Raw genomic sequence first — 19,700 nt, 5'->3', positions numbered from 1 at the left:
TTTTTTTTTTTTTTTTTTTTTGACAGAGATGGGGTGCCTTACTGCGAAAAGGATTATCAAAAGCAGTTCGGGGTAAAGTGCGCCTACTGCAACCGTTACATCAGCGGCAAGGTCTTACAGGCCGGCGATAATCATCATTTCCACCCGACTTGTGCGCGCTGTACGAAATGTGGCGATCCGTTCGGCGACGGGGAGGAAATGTACCTACAAGGTGCCGCCATATGGCACCCGCGCTGTGGTCCAGGACCTACCACCGGACCGAATGGTATCGTGAATGGACACGATGCTCACACCCCGCAGCATCGAGAATCGGAGAGGATCTCCAGCAGCGCTTCGGAGATGCAGGTAAGTTCGGCGCAATCGGTGAAATTCGCCGTTTAGGCATATTTATTCTGTACATTCGTGTAATTGATTTAAGCTGTTAGAAAAAAAGCTTGTTTATTTTTTATAATTTAACTATACAAGAACTGACGAAGCAATATTGTAGCATTTTAATATATTTAGTGGTGGATATGATTGTTGTATATGATAGTTGATTGTTCAATTAACATATTTTAAAATATCGCATTTTGTTTTATTCCCATGTGCGCTTTTATTATAGCTTGTTGAGAATAAAAAGTAGCTACACACATGCTATTTGTATTTCGTATAATGTTTTTGGTCATTATTATGGTTCGCATAAAATATAAGATGATGAAAGGGAGCTTTCGATTTTGTAGACTAACGCAGGGTATAATCAATGCAATATTATTTACACCCTAACAATTATTTAATATGTATAAACATATGCCTATATATAGGCTGCTTTCAAGAAATTTTATTTTTTTAAACAATAATTATTCCACGAATAATTAAAAAGTGTTTGAAGAATCATCATAGATCAAATAGCGAAAAATTAGAATAAAGATAATATTAAGTACTCATGATATACTCTTTATGGTGCACTCAGTGACGTAGATGCAGTAAATCGAAGCAACACTCGCGTATCTCAAACGGTGAATGGAAATCGCATCACGTTCCACGCGCGATTAAGTGTCCAACTTTAATTTTGTCCTAATTTAAAGAACGGATTTATATTTTTCAATTGTATATAATTTTAGTTACTTATTTAGCATCTACCGTTATAAGAACATTTGCTAGATAAGAATTATTCATTGCATATTAAAAATCCATAAGAGATAAAATTCTTTTAAAATCAAGAGTTTAGCATCGTATGATTAAATAGTTGGTTCATCGTTTTTATGTCGATATTGATAAAAAAAAGATTATATATATATATTATATGTCAGAAAATAAAAAAATGTGTCTGCATGCTACTATTTATATCTAGCACTTGCATTACTCGACTTTTGTTAGCCGCATTATATTTGTACTATATTGTATTCGTCTGCATAAATGAATTTTTTAATTACGATAACAGAGGAAGCCAAATGTTTCGTTACATTAAAAGATAATGCAGGGTTCCCCTGCAATTTAAAAAAAAAATTATTTGTAAATAATATCGTAAGATAATATGATGGAACATTCTCTAGATTCTAGACTAGATGATAAATGCTAGTTTACATTCTATATTGCAAATTTTTCTACGAAACGCTTTGGCACTCTTGACATATGTATCTATATGTTATGATAATATTTTGTATAGTAGTAATATATATATAGAGCAAAACATTCCGTAGAGCTGAAAAGATATTCACTATTTTGTCAGCTTTGTGTATAGCTTGATCTTTTGCCTCGAGATTGGCTGGCTTATTGTTCTACCGTTTTTCTCGTTTCACGCACGCCTCGACGTAGAAAACAAGCAAAACACACAAACACACACACATCAGAGAGATTATATTATTATTTTTCAATTTTTTAATTAAGTTTTTTTATTATTGCTTTCCTTAATTGTTGTTTACTTTTTTCGCACGGTCATTGTGTATAGTTTTCATTGCGGTCACGCACGCCAAGCCTGAACGGATCGCTGTGCAGCCCTTACAGCAGCCTCAGTCGCAAGGTATGCCATGTGTCACTTAGCACAGCACTCTCTCGACAAGTATTTCTGGTATCACTTTTCGTGCGTTACCTTTTCTTAGCATCGCGTGTTTTCGCTCTGTTAAAAGCTCGCGATCCGATTTCAATTGTATCGATCCGTCGAACGAAAGACGGCGGTATACGCGACGTAAAATTTAGCAGCAGATTTCTATAAAACCGAATTACATCGTCGATCGTTTTTAATTAATTTTAGTTATGAATTGTATCTGTTTTTCAGATCGTAAATATAATATAAATGAAGAAAGAGAGAGAGAAAATTGATGTGATCTTTTAATAACAGAGCGTTACTTGCCTTGCACAATATTTTTCTTTCATATATAAGGTGCGTTAAAAATCCAAATATAATCAGAATAATATTAATTTTTTAAAAAGAACAAAAAATAAAAGAAAACTTTAAAATGCTATATAAAGGGCGATTTTTTTATTTTTCGTTTATTCAATTTTTTACACACCTTATATAACTGATGTAACGTTTACGCAAAAAGCAAACTATCCTACATGCGTGATATAAATTCATTAATTGCCTCAGTATTATCCTGCGCGAACTGGAAGTCCCGGTCTGATCTTGAGGGAATACGGACGACCAGTAGAAGATGTATCTAGGATTTACACTTACTCCTATTTGACTGAAACGCCCAGTCAAGGATATCTGAGACGACCAATACAGCCGTATGATAAACCCCCAACTAGCCCGCATTTCCATAGACCTAGCTGTAAGTTTTTTTTTCTATTTCTATTTATTTTTATTAGAATTTGAAAAGCTTCTTTAATATATTTTGAAGATCAGCAATAGAGAAATTATAGCTCACTAAGAGTCTCTATATCAAATTTATAAAATATTAATTTTTTTTATGGATGTGTTGTGTGAAAAAATTAACTTATTAATTTTTTTAATAAAATATTTGAAAGAACGTTTTTTTTGTTCTAATATTATATTCAAAAATTTACGAGGACATTGCTTGCATTTAGATTATTAATTAATTTATTTTTTCTAATTAGTTTATTTGTAGCTTGTACGACAACACATTTGTTCTTTTTACGTAGCATCTCGTTCGATAAGAAGTAGCGGTGGACGCAGCAGTAGATCAGGAATGAGAGCCTTGGTCGATGCATTGAGCGACACCAGACCTAAGTCGCCAGCAAGTCAGGTGGATAACGACGAGCCGATAGAATTGGCTCATTATCCGGACGCCATGAAGCCACCTCCAGGTGCTCAACCGCCAATCGAAAGAGACGATTTCCCCGCTCCGCCGTATCCTTACACTGATCCTGAGAGACGTAGACGATGGTCCGATACATATAAGGTATTATCTTATTGCTTGATCCTTTTTCCCATTTATTCCTTCAATGATACTGTGTGTTAGTGATTAAATAATGTTTGTTGTCTATTTCTAATTTAGGGAGTACCTGCATCTGATGACGAGGATGAAGTGGACAACAAAACAACAACGTACATCAAAGAGGCGGAGCAAAAACTGAAAAAGGAGCAGGACGAGCTGAGCAAGATCGATACGGGAATAGCTAAAGTATTCCTGCAAGATCGCGAAAAAGATCGAGAAAATTTGAGACATAGAGCTGCGAACGTTGATCCTAGAAATGCCTCAAGGACACCATCTGCTGCCAGAGAACCATCATACCGATTGCGTTATGAGAGTCCCGTGGGTGCATGTAAGTTATAATTAATTTTGTATTTGTTTTAATATAAAGACTTTTCAGCGATTTAACTCGTTTAATTCAATTTATAACATTTTGAGAAAGATACATGATTTTGTTAAACACAAATTGATCAAACGCCTACGAACAATATATGTTGCATCTAATGCAAACATTTATATAAAATTTATAGAAAATCTCAACATTTTGTTACAGCACCTTCGCGAAATATCGACCATGCACGTCCTTGGGAAGACGACGATGGCTTCAGTTACAAATCCAGTGGTCCTAGCTACAACGGTGAGTTTCCGTTTGCCACTTGTAACGCGCCACTCGTTATTGTTTCATTAACATAAGTAACGATCATCTCATACATGTCCACACGTTCGCACATGACACTAACATACCACTCTACCGTTTGAAGTAACATCGATTAGAGAACTGTGAGTCTCGATAGAGCGGGGTTTCCCAGGGCGGGAGGTCGTAAATGGTCCAATTTTACCACTGAAAAAAACGTTTGCTACATGGAGCACGACAGAATCGGCAAATGCAAACCATCACGTATGGGAGGGTTTTTTACGCTAATTAACAAACGATGATAACAATACGTAACTAGAGCAGGACTTTGTTTTAAGTGGGATATAGCACCAAAAACTACACATTGGACGCCCAATTATTCTAACAGGTGATGTATGCTGCCTATGCATGTTGCATCGTCCCTTAATTCGATGTGCTTGCCTTATTATCTTTTTGTTTGTTGAGCTGTGTCAGGCAGCGCGTCAACCAGAACCTCAAAATAATGGACAGTTAAATTACCATTGCAATCTTTAGCCCTGGAAATCATTTCCCGAGGTAATTGTTTCTGTCCTATATTTTGCATGGCACTTGGGACCACGAAGTTCATTATACACGAACACACATTGCCCCCAATGCATATCACTCTCATTTTCGTGGCACGACCTTACCTTTAGATAAAACTCGAACTAGATTTTGATGAAACTATCGATTTTCTTTTCTCTATGCTTCAGTAGAATTTGAATAATTATCGCAATAATTATTTGGCTTAAATTTAATCAAAGTTAACATTCAATATCAAGATTGATAATGAATTGAAGTGAATATATTATCGAGATATTTAATTTCTTTCAACTTTATTTACAACTGCAATATTTCTTTGCAATAGAAGAACGATTTTATTATCTTAATTTTCTATTTAATTCATAAATAATAATAAATAAATATAGCTAAAAATTTTATCTTTTAATAAATTGTTTTTAATTCTGAGAATTGATAAATTGAATTGCTAAAAAAAATTTTAATATTAATACTTTCTTAGAGATGGTTAATTTTTAGATATATTTTCCAGTTACGCAAGTATCATCTACAATGTTGGAAGATAATTTGGCATAATAAATGTTTTATTTTATTGCTGCCAGCGCATGATGGTTATTTCTTTTCTGCACATCTTCGCTTTTTCACAGATACATAGAATTTTGCTTTATATTATAATATCTTCCAATATTGGATCATCAGCTAACTTTAGAACGCTAATATGAAATATTTATCAGTCTAATTTTATATTAAAAGAATATAGTTGCAAGAAACAAAGCGGAATAATGTTGAAAGAGGCAATCATAAACGGTTGCTATCACAAAGGTTGCTATCATAAACTATTATATATTGATTGATAAAAAATTAGTACTGGCTAATTATCGCAACTTTTAGTAACTGCGTTACTGTTAGTGCTTGCAAAACATTAGAAATTTTTTATTTAATCCTTTCTTCGCCTTAAATGTAATTGAATGTAAATTGTAAAGATATCTATTATGTATATAATGTAACAAAGTCGCTAATCTCAAGAGTTAGCGTTCTAGATTTAATAGATTACGACAATCTATGTTAGTCACGACGCTACTACCTGTCGTCTACTATCATCGTGTCTCTATTTTGTGTTTTTGTGTTTGTGTTGTGTTTGCGTGGGCGGCAGTTGGGAGGTCATCGGCGCGCTCCCCGGCTCCCAGAAACTATCCACCCCTTGGTACTCAGCGCGCCTTCACTCTTCCAAACGCCGCTAGGCACTATCACTCGGTGAGTCCGAAAACTTTCCAATTCGTCCGCCGTTGGTCCCAAGTCAAATCACAAATCCGCTTTCAAATATTTAATTAGTTTTTTTATATAACGATGTTCAGATAGTTTCCATTTTTGTGTATCCATTTTTAGAAAAATTTTAATGTATTATATTATCTGATCATTTATTATTTTATGCAATTAGGAATTGTAAATTGCACGTGCAATGTAGGTATGTAAAGTATATTTGACGATGAAATAATAGACTTATTATTATTATTGACATTCATATAACAATAATCTGAAATTTCTGATAATTTTTAAAAATAATTTAATTTTTGTAATTTTAAATCTTATATTGTAAGAGATATACGTTAATACATATATAGCTATATATATATATATACATATATCATAATTTTGTTTTTTAAAAGCCATTTCTATTTTTTCTTACGTTTCTAGTAGAAAAAAATTTTTGACTTGTCATCATACGGCGGGCGCGCTTACGAGAAAAATCTATTGTATTTACATGGAGGTGCTGGCTTGTTCTTCTTTTTTCTTTTTTCTTTTTTTTTTTTTTTTAGTCGCGTACTCTATTTTAAGAGTCACTGCTTTATGCACTCGAAACTATCGGTTTCCTTTAAGCGCCGTTTGCCGATGGGGATGCGATAATATATTCGAGATGGCTACTTCACAGATATCCTTGCTTACATGCGATGTAATCTAAGTTAAATTCTACAGGACGTGTTTAACAGTACGACTTACTTGTATCTCTTACTTCAGCGTGCTGGCTTGTTTTTTTTTTTTTTTTTTTTTTTTTTTTTTTTTTTAGTCGCGTACTCTATTTTAAGAGTCACTGCTTTATGCACTCGAAACTATCGGTTTCCTTTAAGCGCCGTTTGCCGATGGGGATGCGATAATATATTCGAGATGGCTACTTCACAGATATCCTTGCTTACATGCGATGTAATCTAAGTTAAATTCTACAGGACGTGTTTAACAGTACGACTTACTTGTATCTCTTACTTCAGCAACTTTTGTTAAAGATTACTTTTATTTTAAATATTAGTTGCGTAACATAATTATACGTAAAAGATACAGGAACAAATAAATGAAAAATTAATAATTCACATCGCATGTATATGTTAATGGATATCGGTCTTTTTATAAATCGATCCGAATTCTTAGCAAAGAAACATTGGAAAAAATAGGAAATGTCAAATGTATAATTGTTGGGGCGCAAAGAGATAAAGGGAAATCCCTGACAGTGGTTGACTTTGGTGACACAAGGGAGCGACATGGCTCCGGATAGAGTTTAACGGTATCGAAAAAAATCTGGCAAGCGAACGTTGGGCATTCGTATGGGATTGAGCGAATTGAAATCATCGCTGAGACTAATCAGTAATATCTGTGTCGATTGACTGATTTGCAAACTAGTTGTGAGCTCCCTTCGGCACATCCCGAAGCCGGGGTACGGTCTGGCACCGCGAAGTCACACCTTCTCCTCGACCGGCGGTTCCGTGTCTGCTCTCCCTGTAAGTCTCGCACCGCAAGTCACAATCGACGATGCGACGTGCACCGCCGCGCTGATAGTGCAAATTATACATACATATATATATATATAGAAGAAAGAGTACATATTGATAGAAATCGACCCACGGCGGCCGAGCGTATCACGCTTTTCTAAGATAACGCTTTTCTGTCGTCTAGGGCGATTATTCGTTCAGCGGGATGGGCGACAAGACTCACAGCACTGATTTCTCATCTGGCAAGTCGGACAGTGAGTAAAACGAGGGGGACCGATCGACGGCGGTCCCCGCTGCATACACGGGATTCTCTCACTTGTTTACACTAGGCTTTTCAAATTTGACGCGCTTGCGAATTTTACGCGCATTGGATAGATGTGATACCTATACAATATTATTGCAAATCGAAAGAAAACTTTCGCTAACTAATTTTTTCAGTGCCAATCTGAGATATATTGAAGAGTTTTAAAATAGAATCTAAAATAAAATTTTACGACCTCAATTTGGAGCCATCTCATCGCAGTAATCTCATTTGAAGCTCTTATTAATAAAAATTTTATTTACTGTGTCTTTCTTTCTAGAATTGAATATCTTGGTTTTTTTAAATATCATAAATCAAATAAAATTTGCTTAAGGTCATCTAAATTTTAATTTATCAAAAATTTGTAATTATTATTTATTTCAAAAATTACTGTTCTGATCGTCTTTATAACGAAGATATATTTGACAAATGTTTATGTTTCAGAGAAGATGCTACGATTCTTGAGAAATCTTATATCCATTTAACACGCGAATTATCATAGCTTGTGATAGAACTGCTGGTGATTTTTGCAAGCGCGTCTCTGCTATGATTTTCTTTACATATTTCGTTTCGCCTTGTTCCTGCATGCTTGACTAATATCTCTGCGAGCTATCGCACTGCCCCTGTGAAACGTTATACATTGTTCATTGGCTTGTTGTACGCCGTCTCATACACGACTTTGTCTACTTAAATATCTGTGAAAACGATATTTATTTATTTAATTATTCATTACGAGACTATTATTTACGGTGTATATTTTACGACAGTTTTCTATCTCAAGTAAATAATCGTGCTAAATTTGTGAAGAGAGACAATAAGATTAATTATATTTTTACACTCTCGCAGAAAATTATACATATAACGCGATATCATTGAATCTCTTTAGTTCTTCAATATATTCTTAAAACGTAGACAACCATTTATAAATCTGGAAATTTTGTAGCAAATTTATCATTGAATTATTATGAAACAATCATGTTCCCACGTTACTTTGTCTACTTTTAATTAAATAATTGTTTGTGCTATTCTGCGCATCTTTTCAGGCATAAGTTGTGAAAGCTACAGACAGGTAATGAAAGGGGAACATTATTGATTAAAAACAGATTGTAGTTAACATAGGAAATGGTTTGTGCAACATGGTTTGATATGGTTTTCTTTCACATTTTCCCCAATTTTAGTATCAACAGGCAGCATCACGGATGTGGATCGACGGGCATTGGTATGTACCACAGCCCCATACTACTCCCGGCGAATTAGCATGGTTTGTAGTTTGTTTTCGCACCTGTATGATAACATAATTCTGTTTATTAGAACAATTTAAATATCATATTGCAATTTAACTATGTCTCCTTCTACATTAATCTCAAGATTCTTTTTTTTTTATGTTGATTATAACAAACTTTTTATAAGTATAAAATTATTTATATTATTAATTCCTTATTATTAAATAAGTATTTGATAAGTGTGAGACCACACACACACACATACACACAGTATTCTTTTTCGAGAAATAAACAATTGCTCGCTGGACTTTTAAAGGCAAGAAACTTTCATCGAACATTTCTTTTATTGGTATTCAATTTGATTATTCTAATAAATGGATTTTATGAAAATGTAATTTTATTTAAAGCATTTTAAGCACGTTTCGACATAATTGCAGATGTGGTACATTAAGTGCACACATTTATCTGAAAAACATAAGGCAATACAGTTTGTACATTTGAAATTTATTTAATAAATAAAATATGCCCATTATTTATACATATATGTATGATTATATATAATTTGCTACATTTTTATATTACAATGTAATATATTGTACATATAATTCTATGTATAATATGAATATGCATGCATGCTGTACATTTTGCTATGATTTTGAGTTTCGCATTTTCGATTGTTTGTACTTACTCTCAATTTGCTCGATGTTGCATATTTGATTTATCAAACGCCTCTTTCATCTTTTAATTAAGCTAAGTTAATTAATCGAATTAATTTGATCTATTTCACGCTATTTAGTCTTATCAGCCAAAATATATTTTTCTTCTCTTTTAAATTTTAATGTTACGTAATGTATTTTGCATCCGGAAACATTCGATTTTGAGAAATTATTACATAATTATTAGAAATCTCATTATATAACTTTGTATAGTTTATTTAGTAATTTTGATAATACAAAAAACTAAATAAATTATATATTTTCATTATCAAAGAGATTCGATGTTATATTATTGACTTTTTGTGGAAATGGATTATTCAATATTATATAAATGTCCTCTCTTGATAATATCTGGTCAATAAATCATTCACACATTAAATTATATTTGTTGGGTATACAAAATTTTTTAATTGCAAAAAATGCATGTATGGTATATGCACACATTATTTGCATCCAGAAAATTATAGTCAGTATGAATAATCATAATTATAAACAATAAATAGCAGAAATTTTGAAAATTTTTGAAAAAAAAAGATTAAAATGCATGGAATATTGCTTCGATTTATCTTCGAATAAATGAATTTATTATCAATATCTAAGAAATTTAAAACGTTTGAAACCTGAATTGCGCGCGATGTAACATATTCTCAGCTGGAAATTGATTAACCAAAGAATTAATAGAGTCACTATTGTCTATTGAGGCGGCTTATTGAGTCCTACGAATTTGATTATTCGTTCGTGCATATAAGACAATCAATCCATTAATTATATAAATTTATTATGTGATGAACAGTTTTTCAGTGTGAAAATAATGTGTTTAATGTTCATGGACGCTGACAAGAATATTTTTGGAGATGCCAACAGAATTCTTTTTTTTCTGTAATTTACATATTAAAGAACTCTATCTTCCTGTATTTTGCGAATCTGTTATAAAATTTATATTCAATATAAAATCAACTTAACCAATCAAATCTTGTATTTAACAATACAGTTTATTATATTGTGTTATGAAATTTATTCTGTTTTATTCAAATTAGTTTTTCTTTCGTGGAAACTTAAAGAAAGAATGCGCAAGTGCAACTTCTACTTACTATTCATGTATCGTCCATGTGTTAATGTCTTATTTTTATCTTCGCGTCTACTCCTATCAGTTAAATTTATAATTTTGTATAATCGTGGTTTAGAATGATGGTGGGATCATCCCATCATCCACCACGTATACAGGTGGCCTAGGTTCGGTTGTTGGAGGTCACGGAGGTCATCATGTGAGAAGATCGCTACCGGACATGGGTGCTGCACCAACCGAACCACCCAAACTTTATCCTTATCACTTACTTGTTATCACCAACTACAGGTTGCCAGCTGATGTGGATCGTTGCAATCTCGAAGTGAGTGATATGTCACCGTTGCAAACCATTATTTAATCAATTAATTATAAATAATTAAATAATTATACATTAATAACAGTATTATTTATTATCATTATATTTATCGAAATTAATAATATATTAATTAATACATGCATCAATTAATTACAATTATTATCGCAACAAAAGTAATTCAAAGCTTTCTTTCTTATTCAGCGACATCTCTCCGATGCAGAGTTCGAAGTCATTCTCCAGTGTTCTCGAGCGGAATTCTACAGAATGCCACAGTGGCGTCGCAACGAAATCAAAAGACGTGTTCGGCTATTTTAACTCATTTTACACATTTTACTTATTATATACCCGCATTGTGTCACGATTGTGTTATACTGTGGTACAGACTGTACATTCCTACTGCCTGGGTAGATGCATCGCGGAGAAAAAAATGTGTTCGACGACCTTGCGAGCATCTGCCAAATCGGTGTATGCTTGCAAAATAGAAGTTCTTTAGACAGGAACAGATACATCTTAATACACACACATACATACATGTAATGACACAGAATCACTGCCACTTATTGTCAACTTTTTCTCGCAGCAATGAATCCAAGCAGCTTTATCTATGACCCGATTTGTTTAGTGACATAGTTATTCTTGAATTTTACCATTTGGAATTCTATTGTGACTTAGATTCACTTACACACATGTTAACGCGAGTACGCAATGACGGCTGATATTAAAATATAGACGAGAAGATAATCAAATAGGGAAGATTGCGATTAAAGCTCTTAATACAATTTGCTATTGTAAATAAGAAGTTAATCGAAATATCGAAAAGCGGCGTGAGAAAGCAGCTAGAAAAGTTTCATAGTAACTGCATATTCGCTAAATCGCATACATATATATTAACCTTGTGGAGATTATGACGCAAGGGATGCTACAATGATAGGATTTATTATTATTATTAATTTTTAACTATACTATTAATATTATTATTATATTTTACTATGTACAACATGAAGAGTTAAAAGTATAAGTAGGGTGAGCCCAGCTTGCTGAATGGTACGAATACGCTGATTAATCGAATAATTTGTGTGTGAATTTGTCGCGTTTTAATTTACTCTGTGGCAAGGATTACTTTATAGAATCGCTTGCGGTATTTTTTGTGTGAGGAGATATATCAATGTTTTTAATTATCCTTGAATGTAATAACTAAAGTAAACACTCTGCGATGCAGATTGCGATAGACTACGATCATTAGATCACTCTACATTAGAGTATAAATATGAAAATCAGGACCAAATTTATAGTCGTGGTGGATCCAACATAGTCAAACCATCAAAAGACTTGTCATTAAATCAGAATGTATGTTTTATTACATTTTACCAATATATAGCATTCATATTGCTACATATTGCCACATTTAAATTTATAGCATTTCTCACATTTTAAAAATGGCATAAATCAAATTTTGAAAATGTTTATGTCGATTTATCTATTAAAAATATAAAAACTGGTAATCGATTTTTAATAATCATATATTTAATATTTATATAATAAAGCGTTTATTTTATATACAACGTTTATTAATATTTATATAATAAAGCATTTATTTTATATACAACGTTTATGTGATCAAAAAATAAATTCACAACAGATTTTTATATTTTACATTCAGAAAGAGAAATGCATTTTGTACACAAGTCATTCTTATCATATTTCGAGTTTATTCTATTTCAAAAGTTGTTTTATGCTACTTACGAAATATAAAGACAATATTCAGATGTTATCGATATGTATTACTGATTAAAATATTAATTTTGTAGATATTACGGCATTCACATCCTCCACCCTTAAATTAGGTCCTGCACAGAATAAAAAAAATTTTGAAGGAATAGATCGCATGTAGCAAGCTGAATATACCGGACGTATGCGCGTTCATTAAATAGAAAACTAATTTATTCAACGCGAATAAAGTTGAATTTTCATATAATTAAAAAATACACGACGTATCGACTATTACGCCAACCATGTATGATTATCATACATGTGTTTATTATGTATTGCAGATACGCATGCGTCCGATAAGGTTGATATATTCGTTTAAACGAAGTCACCGAACTACTGTATTGTCGACGCGCATGCGATATTTTATCGAATTAACTGCGTTTTACTATACATACACACACTTCGCCTCCTTACCCTACATCATGTGCCTACTAAGCAAATGTCATGGGACATTTCACGCGAGAGAGGAATCGTTAGTCTTACAAGCGTTCTAAGCACGCTACATTTGTGTAATACTTAAATTCCTACCGAGACAACACGATCCCGATCAGCCGTCCGGCAATATGTTCCGATTTTTCACTTGGTGACAATCTTTTAGACGTATCTCAAACCATTGTGTTGCTTGGATAACCGCTTTATCACAAAGAAGGTCCAACGTGCTCCATGATCGCAAACATGCAATTACTTCATTATTTTTAGTTATTTAAGATTTACATTATTGCAATTTTTTTTATGAATGTGTTTTACTCGCGTAATACATTCACGTGATTGTCTTTTTTATTTTATTTTCATTATAATCTAAATGATCCTCGCGGCCGGTTTTGGTGATTTTTTTTTCATGTGTCCGGTATTCTTGATCATGGTGTAGCATTATTGTTCCCACTGTGCAATGCGAACCAATGTATGTTTCTGTTGTATAGAGCACATTGCTTCCGCTAGTCCCTAAAGTTAAATAAATGCAAACGTATATAAAAAATCTAAACATCCGTCGCCATTGTTACCATTTCGTTGATCATTGATCAACAAATATCCCGCAACGAAGTCTATATATGCATCATCTTTTTTTCCTAATTTGTTTTATATAGATCTGTCTATTAAAGAAAATTTTTTAGCATTCGACTTTATTTGTAGACGATAGTTCTTGTAGAGGAGATGCAGTCAAATCGAGAGACAATCCAAAACAATCATCAGAATGTTAAACAAATTCTTTTAATCTATTATAGCCTGCTGTAAAAAATTTAAATCGCGCACGAGTAGAAACAACACATTGAATGCAAGATTAATACACACAGGATTATACTTTTTCGCGAAGGATCACGAAACCCTCCAGCACACTAGAAAGTGATTCGTATTGGTCTGACGCTAATTCTGCTTTTTCACCCGCGCACAGCAATACCGGTGTGGTTTGTACATGACCGCCGACAATGGATTTTGGATTACCCGCTTTTCCCACAACATCTACATTATGACCGACTCTCACTGATACCGGCAAATTCTGTAAAATATCGGTAAAAAAGTGTGAAAATCTTAATATAAACTCTTTTCTTTTAGAATATTTCTTTTTTTATATCAATTGATTGGTTAATATTGGCAGGCTCTTGTATCTTTACCTTAAGATTTTCGTCGACGGTAACCAACCACCTTGGCTCCATCGCGACCGCCAAGCAATACATCAAATAATGAGACTGCGATAGTATAAGATTTCTGCAATCTAGACATGCAACAAGGACAACCATCAGTCCAGCCAAAGCGGTATAATCTAAGACTTTCGAGGCGTACCGCAAGGGCGATAAGGATAAAGTACCCTGGATGGAAAAATGACACGCTTAAAAATACGATCGAGAAAATTTATATTAAGAATAAGAGAGCTAAAATTTATCAGAGAAAGCAGTTGTTATTATTCATTCATTTACAATACACTTAATTGCGTTTAAGCTCTCTTATTTTGTTATCGAGATTTCTACCTTGCCCAAATGCACCAGGCCCTGAGAGATGCGTACGAGGAACAGGTGAGACGGATTTTTCGCGTGATAAGCTGCCAGCTGTCTTAACATCGTCGCTAACCGTGCATTGTTCGTACCGGCACCTACCAAACCGAGGGCGAAGATCGCATTGAGAGCGACATCGGCGTCGTGGTCGTGACTATATTTGTTTAACACGTCCAGGACTGCTGGGTCGGCATTCGATAGAGAGGACAGAGCCATCGCGAGTGGCATAGCCCGTCGCGCTGGCGTTGGACCGTATCTTCCGACCTATATTCATTAACGTAATTGTAGCGAAGATTTATGATTGCGAGAACTGTGTATGTGTATGTGGACCACGTTCCCATAATAAATATCAGTTAAAGTCAAATGCACTTTAAATGCGATTCTCCGTCTCTTTATAAGTCTGCCTCGAGGAAAGAGACGGAGAATCTCCATTAAATCGTAGTATTATGAATGAACTATAAGAGAACCCATAAATATTAATTAAGATAAATTGATGTTTAACTGTTTCTTTGTCTCTTTCTGTTCCTAGATATATATATATATATATATATATATATATATATATATATAGGAGCGCTCCCATAAATATTCATCAAAGTTCATTAAGGACTTACGAAGATTTAGCTTCTCACCTGACCAAAGATTCTCGAATTTTCCTTTCCTTCTCCAAGTCCGACTACTCCTACTCCAAGGGATGCTATTGCCTGCGGCGCTTCAATGTCTCTAATGTTAATAAAACATTAATTAATCCTAAATATGCAAAGAAATATATCTTACAACACCATTTATTTCTTTCTCAAAATATATTTATCTAAGAATTAAATTATATTAATTTACTAATATTTATACACTCTATATTACAATTTTTATATATTTTATTTATTTATGTATTTATTTCATATTTATATCTTTATTAAGACTTTGACAAAAATATTTACTTAGCAGTCTCCTCGGTTTGATTGTCAGCTTTTTTGTTCTTTTCTGACGTAGCAGAGGTGACTTGTGGTTTTCTTTGATCGCAACAGCTTGGTATCGGAGTATTTTCAGGCGTAGTTTTCACACTCGTTACTTCCTCAGTTGCTTCCGAACAGATCCTTAATAGTTCTTGCACTATCAAAACATCGCCGGTGCCCGCATACGCGCAAATCTAAGAGACGTGCTTTTACTAGATTTGAATATCAGATTCGACACATTATTTTTCAACAAGATCATGTAATAAATAATTTTACTTGTAGCATGGTTTGCGAGGCAAAATTGTACGGCTTTGGTAGAGCTTCAAGTGCCGCGGATGGTGTTTCTATGGCGTCTCGAGTTCCCATATAAATCATTCCCAGAGCTAACGCCAAAAATCTGCATATGAAAATGATTTCTATGTATTATGGGTTTATTTTGATACTATATATAATTAGTATTTTACATGTATTATATTAATCTATAATATAATACATGTAAAATATCAATATATAATATAATATAATTATGCGGCACCTGGAATGCGTAGTAACAAGTTCTTTTACAGATAGCCCCAATAATTTTAACAGAATAGTTGAAGACACATCGGAATCTCCCGAGCCAACATTCACGAGGCCCAGGGAGATGGCAACTAGTGATAATACTTGCATATTATCTGAAAATATACAGAACGCTATAGCGTAATTAACGATTTTTATATTTCTTCGAGTCAAGAATTTCAATTCAAACTATGCACAATATATATCTTATAAAAATATATATATTAAAAAACTGTACAATTTAAAAAAACAATAAATCAGTTAAAAATTATTTTCAATTTTTTTAGCAGATGAGGTTCTCCAATTTATGCGCGTACTCATCGAAGGACCACATTTTTTTTCTCGCGTATTTTCTAGTCTTAATTAATTTAAATTAAATTAAAATTTTACTTTGCTCATCAGCTAAAACTCGAGACAGAAGTTCGGTAACGTCTTTTCTTCTGGATCCAGCATAAGCCAGACCTAATCCCAAGACAGCTCCGATGCGAAGAATCTGGCTGCTCGAGCTCACATACTCGCTGAGAAGCGCCAGAGCCGGATCGCATTCGTTATGAATTCCACAATTTACTAGTCCGATGGCTAGCAAGGCACCTGATTTTATGTAATCTTCATTCGTATAAAGATATCTATTAGAGAACGAATCATCAATAACCAAAATTAATAATATTAAAGAAACGATTTTTTAATGATGGATCCTTTTCACACATTCAGTCTATCAGTTAATTTTTTTTTCCAGAAAGTAACGTTTTTAAAAATTAGAATTAAATTTTTGATGTATGTGATTTTCTTTCCCTGCTTATTGTTAAAATTTATACTGACTTATCAATGGGAACTAATCCGCCATCGACGTCCCACATATGTATCAGGCCCAGAGAAGCAGTAGCTGACAACTTTCCATGCTCCTAAAAAAGAGAATGACAGGAGGCTATGCAAATTACTATAAATATTATAATTTACATTAATTTTGAAGCTGGTTTTGTTGACTGATAAATAATTTAGTTTAACCAAATGAGAAATATATTTATAATATTCCAATGATCATTTACATACATAATATGTCTTTTATAGCTACGTAAAAAATAAATGATTGCTATATATTTAATTGTGTATCTTTAAAAGTTAATTAGCGCTAAATAGGATTTCACGGGTTAAACCTTATTCTTGTACACCCAACAGTCAGACGTGTTTGCCATCAGTTTATCCTGGCCGAAACCTGCATGTACGAAACCAGAAACAAAGCTCGCCGCTAAATTCGCCCTCGCAGAATCGTGTTCCATTTGCCTGGATCCACTTACTAACCAGCTTTTGTATATATCTTCCGGAAGTTTCGGTTCGAGTATGTCAAGTTCTCTGGCAAGGATTTGGAAGTGGGTATTCACATGGCCGTTGCTGAAAATCGCCTCTATATCTTTGGCGTCGTTTCCTTGATATTCCATCCTCAAAGGCTGATCCTATTTAAAGCGTCGGTTATTAAATTTTACTAAACAATTTTCTCACTGACACTATTTTATTGAAATTGCAATTTATTTCGTAAAACATGAATAGTTGCGAATATCTTTTAATTTTTGAAATCAAAAACTTAATTTTACATAATTGAACTGCTTTTTTATATATTTTGATTTGTTTATATAAATTTTAATAAAAAATTGAAAAAATATCTCCCTCACATTAAAAAGTTTAAGAAAGAAAAAAGGCGCTAATAAATTGGAAAATTATAATTTTAAAGATTAAATACTCAAACTTGCAGAATCGAATTTTATTTGATTTGTTTTAATTCATATATCCTTAACAAATATGTCTTTAATAATATATTTTAATATATTTGAAATTAGTTTCTCTCTTGGATAGCAATTCTCTGAGCCATTATGACTTTCGATTTATACATATATGTTTTATTCCATTTATCGCTATGTTGATGAAGTGCTTAAATGCGATGCGAATACATATTATGCAGAAAATTACTTGCAGTCGCGCGAGGATCAAGGCCAGTTGATTCCTCGTTAAAGAGTCAGGACAAGCATGAAAGCACTTGAAAATGAGTTCTGAATTCGCAAGTTGCAGCGCTATCAAAATTGCCCTTGTAAACTCGTTAAACTTCAGATATTGCTCTGTGGCGAATTCTAATATTTGTCTTCTCTCTGTGTCCTCACTAAAAGATATATAAATATTGTTCATATACAGAAACTAATCTAGCGATAGAAATTGAATGCGCGATCTGATTATGTCGCTTGTTGGATAAATCGTCGTTAAACTTTTCTTATTCTCTCATGTTTTATTTATACGATTAAATTTTTATATATTGTAGAAATTAAAATGCAATTTAATTAATTACATTTTGTTTATATAAGTAGATTCATGTTTTAAACTAAACATTAAGTTTAGTATTAAAAAGTAATATTAAAAAGTAAAATAAATATAATTTTAATTTTACAGAATGATGTCTTACAATCGCGTTTATTGCAGCTGTAGTTACCTGTAAGCCGCGCAGCTAATTAAATAATGACACACTCGTGTAAAATTTGTGGAATCCAAATGTTCCGCGAGGAAATTCAGTTCGTCAATCTCCAAGCACAAATCGCATGCCTGTATTTCCGCGTTGTGTTTTATGTCAAATGAAATGATGCTTTTAATCAACGGTGTAAGACGTTTTCTGTGATGAGAACAATAGTTTTACGTCAATCTTATTACTTCTCATTTCTAGTGTAAGCATATATATGGCTCTACCATGTTGAAAATATGTAAACTAATATATTATCTAAATATTTTTAGTAAATTGCTATTATAAATTGTTATTTCTATTATCGAGTGTTAACCTTCTAAGTAATACATGTATTTCACCTGATCTCATGCTCCTCTTTGATCGGCGCATTCGTCCATTCGTCAACTATCTCTACTTCGAGTTGCCTCACGTATTCATGACCCCATTCACCGGGATTATTCACCGCCCCTTTGATACAGAAATTCAAGCAATCCTTGAATGCTGGAGTGCCTCCGGCTAGAGCGAGCACACTCAGAATTTCCGCAAAACGTGTCTTTACTTCCTTTTGTTTGAGTCTTTCGTATGCACCCTTTAAACTTGGATAAAACTCTCTCAAGTATTTAAGAGGTTTCGGAACGGAAGTCATCGAAGTCGTGGATGTGCATATCAGCATCCTTAGATGATTCAATGATAACAATATGGCTGTCTCATCTTTACCCTGATAGGAAAATTATACGCGAAAAGTATGTAAGTTTAAAATTTCCTTCTAAGAAAGAAACGGCTTTTTTAATTATCGCAAATAAAAGTTGATAAATTTTAATGTCATTTGGACATTATTTTTCACTACGCGAAATGGACAACAGAATTGTCAAAATTTATTTACTTTTAATACGTCGACCGTTTGCAGCAGTTCTTCCTGCAATCTCTTATCTTCTTCATTCTGTAATATAGAACATGAAAAGATAATGATACGCAATCTGATACGTAATATTTTTTTAAATGACATCTTCTGATATATTTTGCATTTTTTTTAAATTAATATTACAT

The 19,700-nt window shown here is 33.2% G+C and overlaps 2 protein-coding genes across 16 annotated transcripts in view; one reads left to right on the top strand and one right to left on the bottom strand.

Annotated features, from left to right (window-relative positions):
- Positions 1–13,651, top strand: part of LOC115239469 (actin-binding LIM protein 2) — a 31,262-nt gene extending 17,611 nt beyond the window's left edge. For 4 of the 15 annotated variants that reach the window (XM_029814003.1, XM_029813996.1, XM_029813997.1 and 1 more), the window contains 11 exons: positions 27–345; positions 1,928–1,999; positions 2,567–2,750; positions 3,082–3,341; positions 3,438–3,705; positions 3,907–3,990; positions 5,678–5,778; positions 7,468–7,537; positions 8,763–8,845; positions 10,708–10,911; positions 11,107–13,651. In XM_029814003.1, the coding sequence (XP_029669863.1) occupies positions 27–345; positions 1,928–1,999; positions 2,567–2,750; positions 3,082–3,341; positions 3,438–3,705; positions 3,907–3,990; positions 5,678–5,778; positions 7,468–7,537; positions 8,763–8,845; positions 10,708–10,911; positions 11,107–11,220 (1,759 nt within the window). In that variant the 3' untranslated portion in view covers positions 11,221–13,651. Of the gene's footprint in view, positions 1–26; positions 346–1,927; positions 2,000–2,566; positions 2,751–3,081; positions 3,342–3,437; positions 3,706–3,906; positions 3,991–5,677; positions 5,783–7,194; positions 7,293–7,467; positions 7,538–8,762; positions 8,846–10,707; positions 10,912–11,106 lie in introns of those variants that run through there. The other 11 variants (XM_029814011.1, XM_029814001.1, XM_029813999.1 and 8 more) reach the window with 11 other exon arrangements.
- Positions 13,211–19,299, bottom strand: LOC115239471 (26S proteasome non-ATPase regulatory subunit 2-like). Its single transcript, XM_029814012.1, is given in 13 exon segments — positions 13,211–14,170; positions 14,286–14,480; positions 14,640–14,927; positions 15,296–15,413; positions 15,602–15,810; positions 15,893–16,013; positions 16,152–16,290; positions 16,565–16,800; positions 16,994–17,076; positions 17,329–17,625; positions 18,137–18,323; positions 18,648–18,824; positions 19,013–19,299. Coding segments are annotated over 13 exon segments (2,538 nt in total). The 3' UTR covers positions 13,211–13,969.
- Positions 19,300–19,700: the final 401 nt, after the last annotated feature.

Source organism: Formica exsecta, unplaced genomic scaffold (assembly GCF_003651465.1).
Source record: "Formica exsecta isolate Colony F162 unplaced genomic scaffold, ASM365146v1 scaffold38, whole genome shotgun sequence".
In the NCBI taxonomy this organism is placed as follows: Eukaryota; Metazoa; Arthropoda; class Insecta; order Hymenoptera; family Formicidae; genus Formica; species Formica exsecta.
The sequence above is the reverse complement of the archived record's forward strand: the minus strand, read 5'-3'. Positions and strand labels throughout refer to the sequence as shown.